General features: G+C 40.8%; 2 protein-coding genes across 5 annotated transcripts; both read left to right on the top strand.

Annotated features, from left to right (window-relative positions):
* LOC105039797 (nodulin homeobox) lies at nt 1–13,537 on the top strand. Of its 2 annotated transcripts, XM_010916073.4 has the most exons (18): nt 1–309; nt 2,301–2,426; nt 2,501–2,656; nt 5,296–5,379; nt 5,461–5,586; nt 6,900–7,124; nt 7,512–7,643; nt 7,747–7,842; nt 7,935–8,096; nt 8,181–8,496; nt 8,595–8,717; nt 8,820–8,889; nt 10,865–10,925; nt 11,111–11,224; nt 11,313–11,499; nt 11,572–11,771; nt 11,857–11,891; nt 12,692–13,537. In XM_010916073.4, the coding sequence occupies exons 1-18, from the start codon at nt 268–270 to the stop codon at nt 13,269–13,271; spliced, it is 2,835 nt and encodes a 944-aa protein (XP_010914375.1). In that variant the 5' UTR covers nt 1–267; the 3' UTR covers nt 13,272–13,537. The 2 variants fall into 2 exon arrangements, with proteins under 2 accessions (XP_010914375.1, XP_010914376.1); XM_010916074.4 differs by lacking the exons at nt 1–309; nt 2,301–2,426; nt 2,501–2,656 and adding an exon at nt 3,556–3,676.
* Nucleotides 13,538–14,279: 742 nt separating this feature from the next.
* LOC105039796 (uncharacterized) lies at nt 14,280–24,817 on the top strand. 3 transcript variants are annotated; one of them, XM_073249670.1, is made up of 2 exons: nt 14,280–14,709; nt 15,547–24,133. In XM_073249670.1, the coding sequence occupies exon 2, from the start codon at nt 17,186–17,188 to the stop codon at nt 17,843–17,845; it is 660 nt and encodes a 219-aa protein (XP_073105771.1). In that variant the 5' UTR covers nt 14,280–14,709; nt 15,547–17,185; the 3' UTR covers nt 17,846–24,133. The 3 variants fall into 3 exon arrangements, with proteins under 3 accessions (XP_073105771.1, XP_010914374.1, XP_073105775.1); XM_010916072.4 differs by lacking the exon at nt 15,547–24,133 and adding an exon at nt 24,140–24,817 and having other exon boundaries at nt 14,466–14,709; XM_073249674.1 differs by lacking the exon at nt 15,547–24,133 and adding an exon at nt 24,140–24,817 and having other exon boundaries at nt 14,706–14,820.
* The last annotated feature ends 731 nt before the right edge of the window (nt 24,818–25,548 follow it).

Here is a 25,548-nt window from a genome sequence, read left to right as displayed (position 1 = left end):
TTTTCTACGCTGTGCACAAAGAACTTCTCTTCCTGGTTTTGTTCGTGGCCCGCCCACCGGCCCAAATACCACCACCACCCTCGCATCCCTCTCCCTTCCTTCTCACCCGAAAGCTCACCTAGCCGTGACGTCTCCACCGTCCGTTCCGCCCGCCGCGCGATCGACACCGCCCATCTCATCCTCGCCGGTCCTCCTCCAACTCTTCGGCAGCAAATCCGTGTCTTTTGGAGCCCCAAACCATCAGCTTTTCGATTTTGGCTTCCTGAGATGATAAATGTCCGGGAGGAATCCTCCTCCAGCAAGGATCAGGTTCGTTCCGGGTGGTGACTTCATTTCTTCATCCATTCTGGTTGTGAATCCTGTTTTCCTTGATAGAGATTACTTGTATTACGAAAAGTCCCGTTTACCGACGTTAGAATTTGGTAAATAAAATCGGATTAGATTAAAATAGAAAAAAAAAGGTTGCCAAATTTGTATGCATGTTTGGCACATTATGATTTTTGATGTTCTGAAACATGATTTTAATTTCACTGAGTTGACAGCTGTAGTCTCTGTTCCATAAGCTTGTTGATTGTTACTTTGGTTAGCAAGAATAGATCATCAACACTCGAAAAAGTAGACGCAATATAAAATAAGTATTAAGCTTTTAATTGTTGCTTGTTTGCACCTTACCATCATGAAGCACTTGTAATAAGCTTTTAATCTGCAGCTAACTTGAGAAATCTCAAATCTCTCACCTCATGCCCCAGTTACGCCTGAATTCTAACCACTAAATTTCATTTGTTTAAACAAATATAAGCATCATGCAAACTCGCCATCGCAGGCACAATCTGTAACTCTTCACCCTAGCTGGTCAACTGCACATGCGCCAGACTTAGAACCTCAACCTTCGTGTCTACGTTGAAGATGAATAATATTCCGTAATTCACAAGGATGAGCTTCCAATTCCGTTTTAATTAATTTTAGTTTCCCCTTGACATCCATCTGTGTGTTAGTAATTCATATTCTGCTAATGAACTATATAACTTCTGACACTTAGCTAGAAGTGTTTGTACAGTTGGAGATGTGTTGCGGAATGGCTGAGAGTTGAAGTATTCTCATATGAAGTGTCCAATTATCTACACTTTGGAAACTCTGAAAAGAAATATAAGTTACATGGGGTTCCCCGTCTCCACTTGCCCATATTATGCTCGATTGCTTTCTTATGACTCGACATTCCAATTCGCATGAAAGGGTTTATTTTAGATACTGCAAGTTTTTAGTGTATTCAACTATCGTATAGTGCTATAAAGGCCTACCTACACTTTATAAGCTTACCTTCAATCCTTTTTGCATGTCATTTTTTGTTTTCTTTTATCCTTTTGTGAAATGTAATTAAGGCGTCAAAAACAACCAGTTTGGGAAATTACTTGTTACTCACTCCATCTGCTTGTTGGGCATCACAAATCCACGAAATCTACATTCCATTTGTTTTTTTTCCAATCCAATTGATTCATTGATGCAGAACAGGTCATAAGTGATTTTTGAGCAGATATGTTTATTGTTTGAATGATCATAATCGATCATGTGATATATAGGGGTTACAAATCCAACTGGCTGTTAGACTTGGTACTGTATATAATGCCTAATAGTTGATATGAGTCCCTAAGAGGGCATGATTCTACATGTTGACATTCACTCTTTTGATTTTTCTTATTAACAGTATTATAATATGCAACTAATATGCACTGAAAGGTCCAATTTATATAATGACAGCTGGTGCATAGATATTATTTGAAAAAGTTAACTTGTTTGAGGTCATCTAACTAATGGGAGAAACCATTTTCAAATCAAATCAGAATTTTGTGAGGCTTAGGTTCCTTTCTCATGTAGTTTGCTTTGAAGTTTGTTTACCAAATGGGCTGCAAGATGTCCACTCAACTATGAGATTGTCTTCCAACAAAATTAGCTGCAAGTTACCTAGATAATTACTGAAACTGTTGGCAAACCTCTACTGTCTTGGTTCTGATTGCTGCTGGGAAATAAGATCTTTTTAGTGCCTTGAAAAAAAAATATATGTGAATTCTCATTCTATGTGTATCTTTTTAGTACCTTGAAAACTGTGACGGCAGGCCATTTTGTTTGCACTTTGTTTTATCATCTGGTAGTGAGTACATTTATTGATTATTTCATTTGAAATAGAAAGGGAACATATTATGCTTTCTGTAGAAATTTTATCACTCTGAAATTGACCTTCATTACGGTCTAGTTAGCTGCCTGAAACAATTAACAACCTGCAAATCCTCACTATTTTCTGACAGATCATTGACTTAATCTTAGCCATTAGAGAGTTAAATGGACTAAATTCTAGAGAGCTCAACAAATTGTTGAAAGAATCTGAGAATTTCACCATTCAATGCAAAACAGAAAATGGATATCTGAGACAGGTAATTTCGTCATCACTTTATTTCTTAAAAATTTATACTCAAATGGTTCTACCAGACATTTTTTTTGGTTTCAGATTGATATGGAAAAACTTGCATCTTCGCTCCCTCTGCACCTTATTGCTGTACTTTTGTCACCTGAGAGGGATATGCACATGGGACATGTGCTTCGTGGTGTTCGGCTTTTGCACACTTTGTCTGATCTGGCAATTCGCCATGCTAGACTTGAGCAGGTTTTCATCCTTGCTGGATCTCATCCTCTGTCGAGAATTCTCATGAAAACAGCATATATTTATTGCATGATCTGCTTATTATTTGATTTCTTTTTATTGCTTTATTTTGTTTTCTGAGAACAGTTATTGGAAAGGGGATTTGTCAGCCATTTGAGAAGTTACTAATTGTCATATTGCATTCTGTTTGTGTGAATGATTGGATATTTCTTACTGTATTTGTTTCTTAAAGATGGATGTCATGCCTAATGTGCTGAGCTCTGATTTTTAAAGAACTTGGTGTATGGTTGAGTGCTGCTAACAAATCCTATATATCAGTATAGTAGGTAACAACACTTGTCATTGTAGTTATTATTAACTACGATGCTTAGGATCTTCTTTGATACATTCTTTGTACGTTTGGTGCTTTAGCAGTTACTAGCATAGTGTTGGATGTACAAACTAGTTCAAACTTTTTCCTAAAATCTGGTGGGATTGTCTTTGACAATTATAAAAGGATGGTGTCTTCTTTTCTTCTCTTCTCCTTTCTTTTTTCTGTGCTAGGAAATGCCCATAGATATTTAGAATTGTTTGTTCCAAAGTTTAATAACATGGTCAGCTCTAATAGGCTGTTGAGCTTTGAAAGATGCTGATTAAATGATACTACACACATTACCATCTCTTCTCTCTTGCTTCATTTCCTAACCAAGTAGATGGTTCGTGGTTACATCTTCTTAGGGTTTGCAAGCTGACCCAGTAGAGGTGTCATATTGAAGAGTAGAGCCTCCAAATGCATTTGTTGTATCTGCGCATAGTTAATTTGAGAGAGATGTTCCTGCAACTGAAGCCTTTCTACATTACCATTTCTTCTCTCTTGCTTCATTTGCTAACCAAGTAGCTGGTTCATGGTTACATCTTCTTAGGGTCCGCAAGCTGTCCCAGTAGAAGTGTTATGTTGAAGAGTAGAGTCTCCAAATGCATTTGTGGTATCTCTGCATAGTTAATTTGAAAGAGATGTTCCTGCAACTGAAGGTTTAACAGATGGTAATCTTTTTCTCCCTTTTTTTTTTGTCCTTTGCATTTGTAGCATGCATGGTGAACACTATAGGGTCAAGTATTAGATCAGAATCTATATAGTACTTGTGTATATAATTTATCACCCATGTTCTTTAGTAGGTTTTCTAATTCTTACATATTGCTTAATGGCATTAATTAATTAATCTGGAGAGTTTTACCTGTTTAGCAACTCTAACATTTGCCATGTTTAGTCTGATGCTTCCATTTCTTAAACAAGCGCTTTGGGCTGTTTGTTTGCCATAATATCAAAAATAGGTTTCCTTAGGCATTATGCACACTCCAAAAATGCTTTCCATTATTATCAGTTGAATAGAAGGTCTGGTCAGGCATTTTTGTTTGCTGATTCTGCAAGTGGTGGGCCATAGTAGTGCACACTAATTATTTGACATATATCTCATCAGAGCTTAAGTTAGTGTTTGGTGATCCGAATGGGATCACCATGGTGATCTAAGATCACCGGTGATCTGAATCTTATGGTGATTTGATCACTAGTGATCTAAGATCATAGCATTTGGTGGGCCATTGGCTAGTGATTAAAGATTCTCAAGTATCCACAAGTAACATGTTAGGTATTATATTGAAATTCAAAATCTCTGATTATATAATACCAAAACTACCCATAATATATTCCATAAAAATATTTTTATTAATCATATATAATATATTACGAATAAAATATTACTATAGTTATTGATATATTAACAATTAATAGATTCTATAAAAAATATTTATTAGTCCTATAAGTTATTAATCCTATAAAAATATATTAATTGTTATTATAGAATTAATATTTTTATTTATGTTATAATATATTATTTATTAATATAAATATTTATTTCGATTAACAAATGAGGCAAATAGCAGTAATATATTAAATATTTTTATTATAAATATGAAGTACAATAAGATATTTTTACTCTAATTTAAAGTTATCATTGAATCATAATATGATAATAATATGATTAATAATATATTATAATATAATATATATCATAAATATAATATATAATATCAACTATAATGTAATATCATATATACACTATTAATATAATATATTAATGGTATATTGATATACCAATTTGTTTTGCTTGACTAAGGAATATTTTTGTCCTTATATTTCAACCAAAGATCACTGCCTAGGAGTGATCTTAGATTTCTGACCTCAAGGATGGGTATCCCATCACTAGATTGGAGGATGATTTGAGGAGTGGGGGTGATTTAAAATCACTGCTATGTAGAATCACCATGGTGCAGTCAAATGTGGTGATCTCATCACCTACACTCACATCACCCTTGATCTTGGGTGGATTGCCCCATACCAAACGCCCCCTAAGTTTTTACAGTTATTGCATAACCTCCATGTTTATCAGTAAATACAGGTGAGAATTAGAAGCTTTTTGTTTTATTTTAGCAATTTTAGGATATTCTGCAGTCATCAAGCAAGTTCCTGCTGCTGCAGAGTGTGGCTACTAAATGCTTTGCACTCCACTTGTATAGGTGTTAATTTCCTTTAAGTTATTTTGGTATGCTTAAATAAAATTTCTTGGAAAAAAATTATGCCTAGTTTCTAACATTTTATCTTCCAGATTCTGCTTGAAGATGTAAAGCTGTCTGAACAAATACTGGATCTGGTATTCTACATGTTAATTGGTCTTGCACATCGTAAGCAGGTTCGGCCCTCCTCAACCACCTCCTCACCGTAACTGCCAATTGCAGGTTTTATTGTAACTTTTTTTTTTTTTTTGAATTAGGCTAAACATATTGAAAGTTCCACCCTTCTGCACCCGGTGCTTGTTGCCTGCAGTCTTCATCTTTTGACAGGTTATTTTTCATCCCAGTGGCATGAACTTGTGCTTATTCTGAATGCACATCCCAAGGTGCAAGATCTTCTCATTATTCATGTCTTATTTTCTTATTTCATCATCAATTTCCATACTGTGTGAGTCTTATCACTGGTTATCACATTTTTCTTGTGCAGTACCTCTCGTTGTATTGAGCAAATTTCTCAATCATCAGTAGGCTACTGCCTTGACAAGTCCTATTATCATCCATTAGCATGCATAGTAGTATTGACCTTTCAATGCATACATTGAAGTATTACTTATCTTTTCTATTATTTGTGGACCTATTTCATGAGTTAGGAAATGCAAAAGGTGATACCATCGTTTACGCATTTGCTTTTTTTCTCCCTTCATCCTTTTCATCTTCTATAAATTTCTTTTAACAATGTGCTCCGATTTACCCTATAGATAATTTTATGTGACCTCCCAGATAGAAATTTTTGCGCAACCTGTATTTATATCATGTATGCTGCATGTTTCATTTCAGACCTAAAAATTGATTGTAATTGGATACCTTGTTGTAAAAGCATTTTGCCTGGTTCAAGAGAACTAGATGCATGTTCTTTGCTATGGCATTAAATGTGGATTATGATGAAAGCCACCAACATGTAGTATCCTTTAACACATCGCAGAACAAGTGGAAAATTGCAGTATGATGAGGAATCAAAGTGCATGGATTACCTAATGGTAAGATTTGATGATCTCATCACCTATTTGAAGGAAAAGGACAAAACAAAGTTTGGAATTTTGCCATTTTCAGATTTCAAGGGGAAAAGTGGCTTGGTCTACTAGGTAAATAATATTTTTAAATCTTGCTATTGAATGTACATGTAAAAAAAAAAAATAAAGTTTTAAAAAAAAAAAAAAAAAACTAAAGGGGATGGGTGGACTTGTTGAGCTCATAGTGGTGTATTATTGCTTGTGTAACAAATGCATGCTTAAACAGATTAGTGAAGAAGTTGAGTTTCTTGTACTTGTAGGCTTCACATTTGAGTTCTAGGACTTGACATGAAGTATGGCAACTAACATTTTCCATTTACTATAGACTTATGATTCATCTTATAATGTAATGGATAAATTCTAGATAGTGAACTGCGAGCATGCTTCTGAAAAACTAATTAGCTCAAGCCATTGCTCATGTTTCGGTGTGTTAAACTTTGACAAGGAATTCTTTTGCAACTTTCAATATGTATCTTTTTCAGTTTATAAATTTGTATTCAAATAAACAAATCTATGTTTATGAAATGTCTGGTTTTCCTGTATTCAAAGATTTGCTTCAACTTCAGTGCATCTTTATGTGTCTTGTATTGCGCACAGTGTTGTTTCACCACCACTGCTTTCAATTTCAGGTTGATATATGTATTGATGCAGCTTTTGCTGCTGTGCATGAAGACATTAAGATATTACACAGCGAGCTATCTGAATTAAACAATGAGGTTCTATGCAACAAATCCAGTCTCCCTGCTGCTGAAAGAACAGCCCATTATATTTGTCAACAGACAGAGGCTTCATTGCAGTTTCTTTTATCCTTGTGCCAGCAAAAGATGATCCGTGACCGTGTCCTTAAACACAAGGTGGAATATCTTAACAGAGTGCATATTTCTTATAAGAATGCAATTCCCCATCAGCTGGCATGTATAACATACTCTAGTTGGGCACCGCACTGTCCATGATGAAAATGATGGCCCCATCATTTCCACCACTATGGTGCTTCTTGTGGAATGCTTATGGCAAGGGTATGATCTACCCTACCACCCTACTATTCCACAATCACATGCTAATGAAGTGTGTGCTACATGTATTAGCTGATATCTTATGTATATTGAATCAAGTTCAGGGAGTAACCTCTGTCAATTTCCATAATATGCAGCCCTATGAGTGTTGCTTGGGCTCTTGTAATATCTGTTGCTTAGACTTTTGTAATATCTATTTCTTAACAAATTACTCAAGTTTCAATGCAGGGACTATGTAAAAATGGGGGCATCCTTTCACTGGCTCATATGATTCTAAAGTTAAATGTTCCACATTGTTTTAAGGAGTCTTTTGACATAGTGGCTACTGTATCCAGGCTGAAGACAAAAATTCTATCTATTGTAAGTTCAATTTACCATGTCTACTTAATTTTAATCTCTTTAACTGCTTGCCAGATTTTGGAGTCTTTTTTTTGCTGCCAGTCATCAATATTTCTCTCTGCAGTTGCTGCAGCTATGTGAAGCAGAGAATATTTCTTACCTTGATGAGGTTGCTGGTTCCCAAAAGACCATGCATCTGGCAAAATCTGTTGCATTAGAAGTAAGTTCTGGAAGGGAGAGCAAGTGCCATATTTATTATGTTCTTTTTTTACTTTGAGCTGTTATTCATCAGTTTATATCTCACCAATGCAGTTCCTTAATTTGCTGAAGAGTGCATCCAGACGAGAAGCCAAACAACTTGGCGATTCTCATGACAAGAGTAGCCGGATGGGACTTGTGCTTCTTAATGCATTGTGTCTAGCTGATATATTTTCTGATGATTCAAATTTCCGGTCTTTCTTTATGACTAATACAGTATGCTATCTGAAATTCAATACCTTAGTCCTTAACAGATATATTTTATGCTTTATGTCACAACTCGATTTTTTATTTTGCCAGATTCCAGTTCTTGCCGAAATTTTAGCGATTCCTCATGATGAGTTCCTATCAAGTTGGTGCTCTGTCAATATACCAATAATAGAGGAAGATGCTAATCTTGAGTATGACCCATTTACTGCAGCTGGTGTGGCATTATCGACTCTAAATAATAGCTGTGAGAGTGTTCGATCAGCACCTATTCTGCTGACTGAAACTAATTACGCATGCCCAAGCAGTTTTAGTGGCATGCCTTCAGTTGCATATGCACAGCAAAGAACATCATACTTGGTCAAAATAATAGCAAATCTGCACGTTTTTGTTCCTAATATATGTGAAGGTGACATATTCAATCCATTATTTTAATGTATGTAAACTGAGATGTTGTTAGCTAAACTATCTATTCCCAATATATGAGTTCTATGCTATAATCAACAGAAGAAGAAAAGGATTTATTCCTCAACAAATTTCACAAGTATATGCTTATGGAGATCCTTCAGTTATCCAAATACCCCTCAAGTTCTTGTGTACAGAAGGCTACGACAATTTGTAAAAACTTAAGTATACTTCTTCTCCTGATGTTTTAGTTAAGTTTATGAAATTTGGGATTCCTAGGTAATGGAATGCTTTCTGGACCTTGCAATCATTGGCATGGTTATGCAGGTTCTTTATCTGACTATGCAAGATCTTTGACTCCCAACCTATTGAACGATGAGGATGTGCACCTTTTAAGGTAATTGAAATCACTTCCCTTGAGAAGTAATGGTAGTTATATGTATGTATCTTTCTACTTCAACTCCCCAATGCCTTAGAACTCATATGCAAAGTCAACACTCTAAACTTTCATTTTGCACTTAGATTGCAAATTCTGTTCGAGATTTCAAATGTTCCAGAACAAATAAGTTGGAAGTAGAGTGATTAAAATATGCTTGCTAATGTCTAGTAGCACACATAAATATGAAGTTGGAGCTTTATATATTTTTTCTCAGATTTGTTGGGAAAGGTCATGATATATTCCTTAGCCTATTGATTCATGATTGCACTTTTTGTAGGAATTTGTACTATAGAGTGTGCATTTTGCATTATATGTATATTTTGCATGTTTTAGACCATTCAGATTCATGATCCAGTTGAATGAGACCACAAAAGATGACATTTCTTAATTATGAAAGCATAAAAATAATGTAGACTGATGTTTGAACAGGTTTTTATAAGCTTGATTTTGTGCGCATTTGTTATATATTTACTTATTGTGGATCAATCTGATGGTTGTGAGTATTTGGCATGTCTTGCTATCATGCACTAGCCATTTACTGGCCCAAAAATTGGTGTGATGGCTAGTACTTTATTTTCAATGCCCAGGTAATCTCTACCTTCCAGGTAGAAGGCACTGCAGAGTTTATCTTCCTTATCCATCCAACTCTTAAACAAAAACATGTCACTATAACGTGGATTCATTTCTTGCTATACTGTTGTACTTTTATGATACAGTGTAAATGGACCACCTACATGCTAATTTGCTGTATGTTTATCCTAATACAGACCAACTTACCTTATCAGTCCCCCTTCAGGGGCTTTGTCTTGTCATCAACTGACTGGAAAGGGAATAGACTAGCATAAGTAAAGAGAGGAGGTGAACAAAAAGGAAGTATTCCATGTACTCCGCATTGCCTCTCTTCTTTGTATCATCTCTTATCTATCCTCTTCTCTTGTATCTTCTATCTTCTTTGTCGGTCTTCTTATTTTAGTTATCATGAAAGCATATTTGTGTATTTGGCTGCTAGATTAGATCTAGATCATAGAGTGGTTGGTCAACAACAAGGAGGAAAATTTAAATTTGAATTCTTAATACCCTACCCTGATTTAGGCCTTCATTATTCTGATTTGAGTTTTAGAAATACTTTCTATTGATAAAAATGAAACTGGGATTTATATTTCTAAATCCAGGCAAGCAGTTACTTGCATCACTGGCTTTCCCATGGGAAGTTCTCTTTTCTAGTTCCATATTTTGATTCATCTGAAATTTAAATCTCAAAGGATTCGAAGATTTTGTAGTTAGCCAAAAAATGGAATTAATTTTGTGTTCACACACCAGTTTGATGGTTGTTCTTTGGCTCATTATGTCATTACCATCATCCAACCTCTTTCCCACTAAAATAGGGTCAACTATGGAGCATGACTCTTCTTGGACAGACTTTAGTACTTTAAGACAGACTGTCAACTTCTTGTAAACACTAAGAACTGGTGAAATTCATAGATAAGATGACTATAGGCAAGACATGGGACTGCGATGAAACTTAGAAGGCTTCTAAGTATGTAGATAAACCTATCTTGTTAGTTGCAGTTATCATGCAAACAGGAAGCAACCTGTTGAAATTTCAATAGGTATGGTTACAGTGTAGACAAGCAGGGAGGATGATAAGGTTGTGTACAGTGGAATTTGGTACATTTCTCAGTCACAATTGTAAGCCAAGAATCAAATTGAAATCTAAAATCTCATCCAGGAACTGTTGTATGTTTGTGAGTGCAGGCATGTTCATGCATGTAGATATATGCAGAGCTAAAATTCAGCTCAACATGTACCTTTGATTAGGAGATAGATGTTTGGTGAAAGTATTTTGGGCTAGTTGGATTTATTGCATTTTCTTGCTGTTACATTTGCTTCATTGAAAATGACGTGTTTTCATTGCTTAAATTTTCTTTTGCAGTATATTCTCTGATCAACTCCAAAGATCAATTGAACCACATATTGGAAACAATTTGGTTCAGGTAAGTAACAGCACCCACCCTCATCCCCACACACATGTGCACCAAGATACAAATTTGTAAGATAATAACGCTCTACTCATAATATTATGAAATTATCTTTTTTATTCTTTAGATTTATGTTTTTTTTTTTCAATTGGTCAATTCATTTGACTTTTACATTTGTGCTTACTTGAATGATGGCTTAGGCACTGCTTCTCAAAGATGAAGGTACATCAGACAACAAAGATGGATATCCAACACAGCAGTCTTCACTTAATTGGACTCAGGTTTCAAATTTCTATATCAACAAATGCCAGAAGGTAATCTCTCAAACTTCATTTTGCAAAATAATCAGGTAAGGTTGGTCTTGCTTTCTGATAGCGTAAAATGAAAAACAATTGTTAACAGGATACTCAAAATAACGGGAGGACTGCATCGTCTCTAACAAGAAAAGTAGATGCAAGTGCTCAAGAAGAGGCTCCAGTCTTCAATATTAATGATGTTAATGCAAAAGGGAGAACTCCAGAAGGTTCCCTCCAAGAGCTAGACCAGCTTAATGTTACAAGTAATCAGATTGAGAACTTTGAAACAAAAGGTATAGAATTGAACTCCAGCAAAATCGATCTTGACCTGTTATCTGATGATGGGGAGTTTTCTAAATCGGCAGAGCATGCAAAAGAAAGTGGCTCCCAGGAAGATGAGAAAGCAGAGAGTGTCCAGGGAGAAGAAAAGCAACCAAGAAAGAGAAAGCGAAATATTATGAATGAGAAACAGATCTTTTTAATTGAGAAGGCCCTCCTGGAGGAACCTGAAATGCAGAGAAATGCACCTTCGTTGCAGTCATGGGCAGAAAAGCTGAGCTGTCCGGTATTTAACATTGCTTAGAATTTTGTTTGGTCATTTTTTGATATGACCTATCTAATCTTGGTTCTGACCTATTACATTTTTCCAGGGCTCAGAAATTACATCGTCTCAGCTAAAGAACTGGTAAGAGATCACCCTGCTTATCTTATCATTTTCTTAATAGCAGACCGGCATTATTGTGTTAATGTAAGAGTCATTTTCCCTCTTGGCTTTGAGCTCTTAGTTAGGAATCAATCTCTCTCTCTCTCTCTCTCTCTCTGTCTCTGTGTGTGTGTGCGTGCGCACATGTGGTCATGCTTGCATGCGCGCATGCATGTGTCAGTGTGTGTATATTTGATGAAGCATGGTATGTTCCCAGGCTACTTTTACCTTCTGGAGGCATGCTTGACTTTTACACTACCAATTCCTCTTGTGACCATTCCCATTGTGCTGCAATGTTTCTTTTATATTTTGTTCAGTGTCATCAAGGACAGGTCTGTGATATTATGGCCTACTTTTTCTATTTTTACCAACGACTAGTTGATATTAGTATATAACAGTTACACTAAGCCAACCAAAGTCACTATCAACTCCAATTTCATAAAAATGTTCTTGCAGTAGCATGAAGGTAGTTGAATATTATAAGCTTGAGGTAATGGTTTTCATTAATCATGATTTCTCCCATAATCATTTGCATTGAGATAATTTTTCCCCATAAAAAGGAAAAATAGAAGTTATTTATTAGTATAATGCTTTCTGGCAATTTATTTCTGTTTTGTTTTGATTAAGGCTATTATTTCTTTCTAGTAACTGATGGACATGTGTTCCGTTAAGTGTTTCCATTAGTTTAACATTTTACCCTTGGTTTCTCTTCCCTCCCTTATTTTCATTATTTTTCAGCAAATACTCTGATGCATGCGTAACATAATCGATCTGAATTACAGGCTAAACAATAGGAAAGCGAGACTTGCTCGTGCTGCCAGGGAAGCCCGAGCTCCATCTGAAGGGGAAACCATCTATCCTGATAAGTCCAGTGGGGCCAGCATATCCCATTCCTATGACTCCCCGGAGAGTGCTGGTGAAGAATTCTACGTTCCACCCACCAAAGGAAGCAGTCACCTATCCATTCCCAGATCTAGCGGCATGATGACAAGAGCATCAAGCACTGAGGATAATGACATGATGATCCCTCCTCCAGATTTTGTTAATGGAGTTCAGCAAAACCGCCCTTCCGCAAGATCTGTCTCATTTGAAACCGGGCAGTTTGTTATGTTGGTAGATTTAGAAGGGAAGGAAGTTGGGGAAGGTAAGGTGTTTCAGGTAGAAGGTAGATGGCATGGGAAGAACTTGGACGATGGCAGCTTGTGCATTGTGGATGTCACAGAGCTCAAGACTGATAGATGGAAAGAGGTTCAACACCCTTCAGAAGCTGCTGGAAGGACATTTGAGGAGGCTGCTGCAAGGAATGGTGGTGTTATTAGGGTAGCATGGGATGTCATCAGAATTGTTTCGTTGTCTCGATAAATTGTCTTGTTTAATGCGTAACTGGAGGCTTCTGACTTTTGAGGGTATAGGAAGTTAGTTGATCTCAAGGTTTGAGTGTTGTGTTTATTTAGAGGTAGGTCCTGATCTGGTTAGAGAGCACAGTAAAATTTCGGAAGAAAGATTTTGTACTTTGTGACACAGCTGTGTCAATATTAAGCCATTGTGAGGAGTAGTTGTTACTGTTACTTCCCATACAAAGTTTAGTTTCTTGTTCAATGGCAAATTCCAAGCTCATTTACAGTTAAGCTTTCCTTGTCGATGGTCAAATTTTAGGTAATTGCAGCATAGATACACACAGAAGAGCTAGTGTTTCACCACCGAAAAAAGAGAGGGATGGAAGATTTTCTTATTGTTTAATTTTCTTTTGACGCAATACTTTTTGAGTCTCTTTTATGAAATTTGGGTTCAGATCCTATCTGGTTCGAAGAATAAAGAGTCCTTTTTTTTTTTTTTTGAGTAAGAAATTAAAGAGTCCAGTTGACACAACGGAGAAGTGCCAATTAGAGCTGCAGGAGTATTGTATTCATCTGCTTTTCTTTTCAACCATTCGAAGTATCAGTCAATCCAACATTATCTAGATTAGATGTGGATTCAAAAACATGACCCATTTCGAATTTGGATTGCTATATTCTCTACCTAAACCTGAGCTGATCCAAACCAATCCAAAATTAGTATATTGTATATTTCAAAATCCTTCTTGAATGTAAGAAATGGTTTTTTTTTCATAACTTATTAATACTTTGCGTTACTGCTTATAATTGTACATGGTCATCGAACAAAGTATATGCATAATGTGATATTATCCGCATATTTCTTACTATTATTATATTATATAACATATTTATGATATAAATAAGTAATTAATTTGTATATATATTATTATAGTTTATGTTTGGATTATTTTTGACATGATTTGACTCGAAGAATCTAATGAATTGATAAAATTGTTACTAGAAGCAATCCGGTCCAACCCGCACAGAGTTTGATTGGGTTTTAGTTCAATCTTTTTTAAATTAAAAAAAAAAAATACCTGACTCGAAATGGAGTAGATGTACATTGTGCTCATACTGGACCCAACCCGACCTGCTTGTAGTTTGCAACTTGGTGATCCAAGGGGGTTGCTTCATCCAAGTGCAAGGTATAAAAGTACTCCACGTATGCTGCTACCCGGCTCCAATTCCCCAATGACTGAGAGGCCAAAGCAGCAGGAGTGGGTTAGTCGAATGCTGCTACGGTTCCCCAGGAAAATCACCCCATGGGGTGTAAACCCGGTTAAATAAGGGCCAAAATACCAACTCTGCCTTCGACGGGTTGCAGAGGAGCGTGACGTGGACTCATCACAGAACGTCTTGGTGGAGCGAAGTATTTTATTCGAGTTTTGGTAGCGTTTCCTTCTCCGTTTAATTTACGCAAGAAGGTATGCGTGCTCTCTTTCTCTCTCCTCCCTCTTCCAATCCTCGTAGCGTAACAAGGAACACTGAATTTAAGATCATCGTTTGTCGAATTCTCTTTGATGTCGAACGATTAGGTAGTAAATTGCAGGGCGCTAGTTTCAACTTGTTACCTTCTCATCGAGATTTTTGAAGACGATAATATGTTTGATTAAATGTCTGAGAGAGTTGTGTCGTTTCATCTCCACTGGTTCTGAGTACTAATTTCGAGGGGACTTCAAGAAATAGGAGATCTGAGTTGTTTATTCTTTTATTAGTCAAAAGAATCTTAGTAAGATCCATTAATTTAAGTAGCGATTGTCCACATGCATGTCAGATATCAAATACCCTCTATCCGTGACGAAATTCTCAGTTATTCGTGACATGTTTGTGATTTGGAGAAGATGCTTATTCGATTTCTCTTAATAAGAGAGATGTGGGAGCTTAGTTGTTGAAAGTAGTGATGGCCGATCGAGAGAGATTGTAACCATACAATTTCAAACTAGAACATTTGCACTGTTACATGCGTAAATTTAGCTCCACTTGCCTTATCGAACAATTGTCATGTAACACCTGCCTCTTACCCTGTTATTTGATGGCACATATTCATTGTTCATGCACGTATTGTGATCATTTGTAAGAGATATTAGAAAATGTCAATGTTGACAAGTAGGAATTTTCACATCACATTCATTTTTCTTTTGTATTGGATGCATCAATATAGTTCCACAAGGTTTCCATCATCTACGTATATTATATGCTACATTAAAATTGTTCTGATTAGTAACGATAATACATCAAAATATTGTCCTGATTCATGGTAGGTGTCACAGTCCCATTAGCTGGCTTTTGAGATGGCACGGGCTGATGCCTTTGCCGTGCCAACCTCAAGTGCACAGAGGCTTGGCGGGAGCTCTGCAAGAAAAAAGCATGGCTTGGTGCTCGGATGGCTAGACCAAGTATTGGCACCAGCAGACGGATGCCAAGATGCAGCAGTGCACGACACTATGGCATGGCGCACGCAAGGGTGTGCATGGCAGCGCATGCAAAGGCGCCACGGCAGGGCGCGCCGTGCAGCAGGGTGTGCACGGTAAACACTGCACTCGCACGGCAGCACGCGCACGGCAATGGGGCGCGCGCAGCAACAGCACGTGCATAGCAGGGGCGCGGCAGCAGTGTGCGTGCAAGGGCGCACGGCTCCAGCACGCGCGCATGGGTGCGCATGGCTAGACGCGTGCGCGCATGAGCTCGCAAAGATGCGCAGCCTGGCACCTGAGTGCATGCAGCCTAGCACTTGGGCGCGCAGCTTGGGGCTTTGGCGTGCAGTTGGACGGGATTTTGAGTTAGCTAGTGGTTGCCTTCGGTTGCTTTGGTTAGTTGCTGTTCAGCAGCAGTTTGGGAGAGTTTTCAGCAGTTGACTCCCAACTCCTTGGAGCAGTTTGTATCCAAACAGATGGGGGACGGTTCCAAGTTGGTTCCCAACGATTGGGAGAAGTTGTCCACCGCCTATGTATGCCATGCTTGCTGGCTTGTAGCAGGCAAGAGTGGGTGAGCGTGGGATATTCTGAGAGACTGTGGGTTGGTCTCCATTATCCAGAATTATGTGGAAATTGGAATAAAGAAAATCTTTAATATTTTCTCTATGTGCCTTGATATCTTATCCCCATTCCACTTGGTGTGTGCATCTTATAGGTGGGGAGTGTTGAGAGGCTGAACTAGATAGCAGTCTAGTGCTGCACAAGGCTTGTATTCTTGCAAAAATTTTTGGACGAGAATCAGTCCTGTGACAGTTGGTATCAGAGTCAGTTCCAAGACTCTATCGATGGAATTTTGGCCATTTCAGTGCCAAAACAGTGAGCGTAGGGGTGGCGCTCATGCGAACGGGCGGCAACAATATGGAAGCTATCCGTGAAAGATTGTTCCGATTGGAGGCAATGATTGGGGTGCCTCAAAATGAAGCCGCTGAACCTTTGTGGTCGCAAGTGGAGAACTCGTTAGCCACATTGGCTCTACTGCAAGAAGCCTTCGCAACGGTGCAACAACACTTGAAGGAGATGACATTTGATGTCAGACTCCTCAAGATGGTTCTGCAAAACCCTTCGCGGGGAGATGGTGCTATCAAGATGAAAGTCCCTGACCCAAAGCCCTTCAATGGTATTCGGAGTGCCAAAGATCTGAAGAATTTTTTTGTGAGACATGGAGCAATATTTCAAGGCTGCACATGCTTCTGAAGAGGAGAAAGTTTCTATCACCAGCATGTATTTGGTGGGATATGCCAAACTTTGGTGGAGAACTAGAACGGAAGATGTTGCCAAGCAAAAGATTGATACTTGAGAGGTGTTGAAGCATAAATTGAAGGATCAATTCCTTCCTTGCAATACAGCATGGGTTGCAAGGAACTCCTTAAAGAAGTTGAGGTAGATTGGATCGGTAAGAGAGTATGTGAAGAAGTACAGCTCTCTTATGTTGGACATCAAGGATATGTCCGATGCAGACAGGCTATTTAATTTTCTGTCTGTCCTCCAACCATGGGCGCAATTGGAGTTGCGACGGCAAGGTGTCAAAGACTTACCTGCTGCATTGGCTGCCGCTGATGTCTTGGTGGATTTGCGAATCAGTAAACCCAGCAATGGGCCTTCAACAAGCAAGCCAAAGTTCAAAGATGCTGAGGAGAAGCGGACCAAGGATGCTGATAAAGGGAAGGCGAAGGTGGAGGGTTCCCACCAAAGGAAGAATCAAGCCAACCCTCATCCTGGTTGCTTCATCTGCAATGGTCCTTATCTTGCCCGAAATTATCCCAACAAGGGCAAAATAAGTGTCATTATTGTCGAAGAAGCCCGTGATGATGACTCTGATTCAGAGGCTACACATCAAGTTGCACCATTGCAATTGCTTGGAGCAAGTCAGGTGGAGAAAGCCAAGGAACACCCCAAACTGATGTTCGTGTGTATGAGAGTCAATGGACATCAGCTTTCAGTCATGGTGGACACTGGTACCACTCACAGTTTTGTGGCTGAAAGGATCGTACCCACTCGAGGCTTGAGTGTGGTGAAGCACTCGAGCCGTATCAAGGCAGTCAATTCTCAAGCCCAGGCCGTGAGGGACATAGCCTTTGACGTCTAAGTGACCATTGGCGGATGGGATGGTCGCTAGTTTCAACTTGTTACCTTCTCATCGAGATTTTTGAAGACGATAATATGTTTGATTAAATGTCTGAGAGAGTTGTGTCGTTTCATCTCCATTGGTTCTGAGTACTAATTTCGAGGGGACTTCAAGAAATAGGAGATCTGAGTTGTTTATTCTTTTATTAGTCAAAAGAATCTTAGTAAGATCCATTAATTTAAGTAGCGATTGTCCACATGCATGTCAGATATCAAATACCCTCTATCCGTGACGAAATTCTCAGTTATTCGTGACATGTTTGTGATTTGGAGAAGATGCTTATTCGATTTCTCTTAATAAGAGAGATGTGGGAGCTTAGTTGTTGAAAGTAGTGATGGCCGATCGAGAGAGATTGTAACCATACAATTTCAAACTAGAACATTTGCACTGTTACATGCGTAAATTTAGCTCCACTTGCCTTATCGAACAATTGTCATGTAACACCTGCCTCTTACCCTGTTATTTGATGGCACATATTCATTGTTCATGCACGTATTGTGATCATTTGTAAGAGATATTAGAAAATGTCAATGTTGACAAGTAGGAATTTTCACATCACATTCATTTTTCTTTTGTATTGGATGCATCAATATAGTTCCACAAGGTTTCCATCATCTACGTATATTATATGCTACATTAAAATTGTTCTGATTAGTAACGATAATACATCAAAATATTGTCCTGATTCATGGTAGGTGTCACAGTCCCATTAGCTGGCTTTTGAGATGGCACGGGCTGATGCCTTTGCCGTGCCAACCTCAAGTGCACAGAGGTTTGGCGGGAGCTTTGCAAGAAAAAAGCATGGCTTGGTGCTCGGATGGCTAGACCAAGTATTGGCACCAGCAGACGGATGCCAAGATGCAGCAGTGCATGACACTATGGCATGGCGCACGCAAGGGTGTGCATGGCAGCGCATGCAAAGGCGCCACGGCAGGGCGCGCCGTGCAGCAGGGTGTGCACGGTAAACACTGCACTCGCACGGCAGCACGCGCACGGCAACGGGGCGCGCGCAGCAACAGCACGTGCATAGCAGGGGCGCGGCAGCAGTGTGCGTGCAAGGGCGCACGGCTCCAGCACGCGCGCATGGGTGCGCATGGCTAGACGCGTGCGCGCATGAGCTCGCAAAGATGCGCAGCCTGGCACCTGAGTGCATGCAGCCTAGCACTTGGGCGCGCAGCTTGGGGCTTTGGCGTGCAGTTGGACGGGATTTTGAGTTAGCTAGTGGTTGCCTTCAGTTGCTTTGGTTAGTTGCTGTTCAGCAGCAGTTTGGGAGAGTTTTCAGCAGTTGACTCCCAACTCCTTGGAGCAGTTTGTATCCAAACAGATGGGGGACGGTTCCAAGTTGGTTCCCAACGATTGGGAGAAGTTGTCCACCGCCTATGTATGCCATGCTTGCTGGCTTGTAGCAGGCAAGAGTGGGTGAGCGTGGGATATTCTGAGAGACTGTGGATTGGTCTCCATTATCCAGAATTATGTGGGAATTGGAATAAAGAAAATCTTTAATATTTTCTCTATGTGCCTTGATATCTTATCCCCATTCCACTTGGTGTGTGCATCTTATAGGTGGGGAGTGTTGAGAGGCTGAACTAGATAGCAGTCTAGTGCTGCACAAGGCTTGTATTCTTGCAAAAATTTTTGGACGAGAATCAGTCCTGTGACAGTTGGTATCAGAGTCAGTTCCAAGACTCTATCGATGGAATTTTGGCCATTTCAGTGCCAAAACAGTGAGCGTAGGGGTGGCGCTCATGCGAACGGGCGGCAACAATATGGAAGCTATCCGTGAAAGATTGTTCCGGTTGGAGGCAATGATTGGGGTGCCTCAAAATGAAGCCGCTGAACCTTTGTGGTCGCAAGTGGAGAACTCGTTAGCCACATTGGCTCTACTGCAAGAAGCCTTCGCAACGGTGCAACAACACTTGAAGGAGATGACATTTGATGTCAGACTCCTCAAGATGGTTCTGCAAAACCCTTCGCGGGGAGATGGTGCTATCAAGATGAAAGTCCCTGACCCAAAGCTCTTCAATGGTATTCGGAGTGCCAAAGATCTGGAGAATTTTTTTGTGAGACATGGAGCAATATTTCAAGGCTGCACATGCTTCTGAAGAGGAGAAAGTTTCTATCACCAGCATGTATTTGGTGGGGTATGCCAAACTTTGGTGGAGAACTAGAACGGAAGATGTTGCCAAGCAAAAGATTGATACTTGAGAGGTGTTGAAGCATAAATTGAAGGATCAATTCCTTGCAATACAGCATGGGTTGCAAGGAACTCCTTAAAGAAGTTGAGGTAGATTGGATCGGTAAGAGAGTATGTGAAGAAGTACAGCTCTCTTATGTTGGACATCAAGGATATGTCCGATGCAGACAGGCTATTTAATTTTCTGTCTGTCCTCCAACCATGGGCGCAATTGGAGTTGCGACGGCAAGGTGTCAAAGACTTGCCTGCTGCATTGGCTGCCGCTGATGTCTTGGTGGATTTGCGAATCAGTAAACCCAGCAATGGGCCTTCAACAAGCAAGCCAAAGTTCAAAGATGCTGAGGAGAAGCGGACCAAGAATGCTGATAAAGGGAAGGCGAAGGTGGAGGGTTCCCACCAAAGGAAGAATCAAGCCAACCCTCATCCTGGTTGCTTCATCTGCAATGGCCCTTATCTTGCCCGAAATTGTCCCAACAAAGGCAAAATAAGTGCCATTATTGTCGAAGAAGCCCGTGATGATGACTCTGATTCAGAGGCTACACATCAAGTTGCACCATTGCAATTGCTTGGAGCAAGTCAGGTGGAGAAAGCCAAGGAACACCCCAAACTGTTGTTCGTGTGTATGAGAGTCAATGGACATCAGCTTTCAGTCATGGTGGACACTGGTACCACTCACAGTTTTGTGGCTGAAAGGATCGTACCCACTCGAGGCTTGAGTGTGGTGAAGCACTCGAGCCGTATCAAGATAGTCAATTCTCAAGCCCAGGCCGTGAGGGACATAGCCTTTGACGTCTAAGTGACCATTGGCGGATGGGATGGTCGCATGAACCTGATGGTGGTTTCGTTGGATGACTACAACTTGATCCTTGGCAATGACTTTTTCATCGCTGGCAAAGTGGCGATATTGCCACACTTATTTGGACTGATGATCCATGATGAGAAGAAACCTTATTTTGTTACAAGGTGCAACATACCTTCGAATGCTGGTGTTCGCGAACCAAAGATGGAGATGGTCTCCGCCATGCAGTTGGCCCGTGGATGGAAGTGGGGCCAAATGACTTACGTTGCTGCTCTCATTGATGTGGGCCCTGATGAGACAGCAGAGGTGCCAAAGGAGGTGGCTGAAATTCTGCAGGAATTTGATGATGTGATGCCTTCGGAGTTGCCTAAAGGGCTGCCGCCTCGATGTGCTATGGACCACAAGATTGATCTTGTGCCTGGCACATGACCTCCTGCCAAAGCTCCCTACAAAATATCGCCTAAGGAGTTCTTGGCTGAATATGACTTGAAGTGAGAGCATAAATCTGAGAGGCATAATCAAGTTGCTGATGCCTTGAGTCGGAAAGGCATCGTGGAAGTGGCTGCTGCCATTTTCTCTGTTGAAGCAGACTTCACCGACAAGATTCGGATGGCGGCTCAGTTGGATAAAGGCTATCAAAAGTTACTTCAACAAGTTCGAGATGCTGTGATCCGGAGATATTGGGTTGAAGAGGGTCTATTGATGGGTAAAGGCAATAGACTATATATCCCTGATGGCAAGGGACTAAGGAGACAACTCATGAAGGAGTCCCATGATTCCCAGTGGGCGGGATACCCGGAAAGGGAGCGCATGATGGCTCTCTTGTCCCGTACATTCGTATGGGCGAAGATGGAGGAGGACATTGAGACTTATGTTCGGTCTTGCTTGGTGTGCCAACAAGACAAGGTGGAGAGGCACAAAGAGGCGGGTCTCCTACAACCATTACCTATTGCGAAGAAGCCATAGGTTTCGATATTCATGGACTTCATCAGTGGTTTTCCTAAGATTGAAGGTATGTCTTCTATCATGGTGGTTGTTGATCGCTTCTCCAAGTATGCTGTTTTTGTCCCAGTGCCAGAAGTTTGTCCAGCAAAGACTGCTGCAGACTTGTTTTACCGAAATGTGGTGAAACATTTCGGGTTGCCTTCAGATATTATCAGTGATCGAGATGCTCGATTCACGGAGAGATTTTGGACCTATCTCTTTCAATTGATGGGTTCTGAATTGAAGTTCTCTACAGCAAACCATCCTCAAATTGATGGTTAGACGGAGAGGGTGAATGCTCTGCTGGAAGAGTATCTCAGGCACTATGTGACAGCCAGTCAAAGAAATGGGCTGAAGCTGTTAGACTCCGTTCAGTTTTGCTACAATCTTCATCAGTCTTCTGTAACAAGGTTCAGTCCTTTTGAGTTGGCAATTGGACGACAATCTCTTACTCCTCAAGAAGTTGCCTTGCAGAAATCCAGGGGAATCTGTCCAGTAGCCTATCGGTTTGCCCGAAATTAGCAGAAAATGCTGAAAGAATCATAAGACAGTCTCAACAAGGCTGCGAGAAGGATGAAGAAATATGCAGACAAAGGGTGCAGGCCATTGGAATTCAGTGTGGGGGATAAAGTTCTGCTAAAACTGACTCAGATTTGAAAAAAGATCAACAGTAAGAAGATACATTGAGGTTTGATTCCAAGGTATGATGGATCTTTTGAAGTTGTGAAGAAGGTGAAAAATGTCGCCTATCGGTTGCATCTGTCGGAAAGGCGAAAGGTACACCCAACCTTTCATGTGAGTTATCTAAAGCCTTTTTATGAAGATGCAAATCCTTCAAGGATTCAGATGCAACGAGCCCCACCAACAATAAGACAACAGTTTGACAAGGAGGTGGAGAAAGTTCTTGACCACCAGACTTTGGGACACAGCAAGAAGAATAGAAGGATCGAGTATTTGGTCCAATGGAAAGGAAAATCAGAGAACGAGGCTAGTTGGGAGAAAGAGACTTCATTGTGGCAGTTTGGAGAGGCAATCCAAACTTATCTGTCACGCCTCTTTCCAAGGACATCGGGATCTTTGGGTGGGAGAGGTTTGTCACAGTCTTATTAGCTGGCTTTTGAGATGGCACGGAATGATGCGTTTGCCGTGCCAACCTTAAGTGCGTAGAGGCTGGACAGAAGCAATGCAAGGAAAATGCATGGTCTGGTGCTTGGATGGTCAGGCCAAATATTGGTACTAGCATATGGGTGTCAAGATGCAGCAGCGTGCGGCACCATGGCATGGTGTGCGTAAGGGTGCGCATGGCAGCGCACGCAGAGGCACCACGGCAGGGCGCCGCATAGCAGAGTGTGCGCGGCAAACACTGCACCCGCGCGGCAGCATGCACGTAGCAGCAGGATGAGCGGCAACAGCACGCGCACAATAGGGACGCGGCAGCAGTGCGTGCGCAAGGGCGCCCAGGGCGTGCGGCACCAGCACGCGCGAATGGGCTCGCGTGGCCGAATGCGTGCGTGCATGAGCTCGCAAGGGTGCGCAGTCTGGCACCTGAGCGCATGCAGCTTAGCACTTGGGCATGCAGTCTGGGGCTTTGGCATGCAGTTGGACGAGATTCTGAGTTTGTCGGTGGTTGCCTTCGGTTGTCTTGGTCAGTTGCTATCCGGCAGCAGTTTGGGAGAGTTTTCAGCACTTGACTCCCAATTCTTTGGAGCAGTTTGCATCCAAACAGATGGAGGACGGTTCCAAGTTGGTTCCCAGCGGTTGAAAAAAGTTGTCCACCGCCTATGTATGCCATGCTTTCTGGCTTGTAGCAGGTAGGAGTGGGTGAGCGTGGGATATTCTGAAAAACTGTGGGCGGGTCTCTATTATCTAGAATTATGTGGGAATTGGAATAAAGGAAATCCTTAATATTTCCTCTCTGTGCCTTGATATCTTATCCCTATTCCACTTGGTGTGTGTATTTTATAGGTGGGGAGTGTTGAGAGGCTGAACTAGACAGCAGTTTAGTGCCGCACAAGGCTTGTATTCTTGCAAAAATTTTTGAGCGAGAATCAGCCCTGTGACAGTAGGCCATAAGGATTTCTTAGTGTCATGTTAACAAAAAGTTAAAAGAAGGCTCTAGTAATTTGGATGTTGCCACCACAAATGGACCAACCAGTGGAGCATCAGGTTCCATTTAACTATCCAATTTATGTAGTAGTTTCGGTAGGTCTTGGTTTGAATATCTTATTTAGTTCGATCAAACATATTCATTTGATCAAATGGTTAATATTGTTGGCAGGTTCCTCCATTATGGCAAACATGGTGCCCCTTAAAGACATCGCCCCTGCAGCCACCAACACTGTGAACACACAATTTATACTGCTGGAGAAGGGCAGCATAACCCAAGATGGGAAAGAGAGAACATGCTTGACATTAGTTGCTGATGAAGCTGCTTCAGTTCACTTCCAGATGTGGGGAAGTGAGTGTGAGGCCTTCGAGCCTGGGGACATCATCCGTCTCAGTAATGGTATATTCTCTTATCACAAGAACAATCTGGTGCTCAGGGCAGGCAAGAAAGGGAAGGCTGAGAAGGTTGGAGAGTTCACCATGTTATTTGTTGAGACACCTAATATGAGTGAGATCCGTTGGGCACGCGATCCCCATAATCCTAAGAAGTTTCTGCAGGAAGCTGTCATCTCGCCTCACTCCCGGATTTTTCCACCGTCACAGTGATGCATGACAATATTCTACTCAATGTTTTGGACCTTTTCAAAAGCTGATCTGAGAGAAGCACTGATGTTATCAACCCCAATCCTGATGGAGGAGATGCCTGGCCTGTTAAAGATGATGTAGTTCTTGAGCTTGAATCTGTATATACTTGTCCTTTTCACTTCACTGTTATAATATGCTCAATGTCTAGCAATTTCATTCATCTATTTTTATGCGAAAAACAGCTTCCCTTGGTCTTTCCCCTCGATTTGCATGCTCCTTGATTATGTCACCTGTGTAATATGTTATTGGTGCTTGTGGAGATGCTTGTGTATATATATCATGCTTCCCTCTACCTGGAGCTGTCTGAAAAAAAAAATCTTGTGTCAGTTTCGTTAGCAGTTTAGGTCGATGCTCCTGACATTCATTTCATTTTCCTTCATTTTTTCCTTTGTGCTTACCGTACAATCTCTTCTCCCTTTTCTTTTTGGGATGTGAGTGCATCGACTTAATTCCTTAACAAATGATTTGTGATGCTTCTCTTGGAATGTTTTCTTCCATAACTCCAAGCTTCATTACCATTTTGGCCCTGCTCAAGTTATATCCAACATGTTGCTCAATTTGCTGATAGTAAGTTTGTTAGGATTTGACGCCTCGAGATTCAGTCCACCTTGAGCCCACAGCGAGGTTCGCGGCGAAAAACAGAGTCCAACGAGATCAAGATCATCCCAAACGGAATTCGGATAGAGGAGATATCCGTTTTTGAAGTTGGCATGAGATCCGAGGCGACGGAGGATGGCCGGCGGCTGGCCGGCGGAGTGGCGGCGGCATGCGGCCCAGACGGGGCCAACGCGCGGGACGCGCGACCCAGACGCGCCGCCCAGCCGAGCGGGCGGCCAGCTGGCCACGCGGCCCAGCCCGTGCGCGGGCCCGCACGCGGGCCGACCCACGCCCAGGCGCCTTGCCTGGGCCTGTACCCCGGTCCACCGTGGATCGGAC

The sequence above is a fragment of the Elaeis guineensis genome, chromosome 1 (genome assembly GCF_000442705.2).
Source record: "Elaeis guineensis isolate ETL-2024a chromosome 1, EG11, whole genome shotgun sequence".
NCBI lineage: Eukaryota > Viridiplantae > Streptophyta > Magnoliopsida > Arecales > Arecaceae > Elaeis > Elaeis guineensis.
The sequence above is the reverse complement of the archived record's forward strand: the minus strand, read 5'-3'. Positions and strand labels throughout refer to the sequence as shown.

What these genes read in the sequence shown, in the direction of transcription:
- LOC105039796 (XM_073249670.1), top strand. Translation starts at nt 17,186, where the DNA reads ATGTTGGACATCAAGGATATGTCCGATGCAGACAGGCTATTTAATTTT.
- LOC105039797 (XM_010916073.4), top strand. Translation starts at nt 268, where the DNA reads ATGATAAATGTCCGGGAGGAATCCTCCTCCAGCAAGGATCAG. An exon ending in TTCTGAATGCACATCCCAAG is followed by an intron (nt 5,587 to 6,899) that starts GTGCAAGATCTT and finishes TTTCAATTTCAG; the next exon opens with GTTGATATATGTATTGATGC. An exon ending in CTTTCTTTATGACTAATACA is followed by an intron (nt 8,097 to 8,180) that starts GTATGCTATCTG and finishes TTATTTTGCCAG; the next exon opens with ATTCCAGTTCTTGCCGAAAT.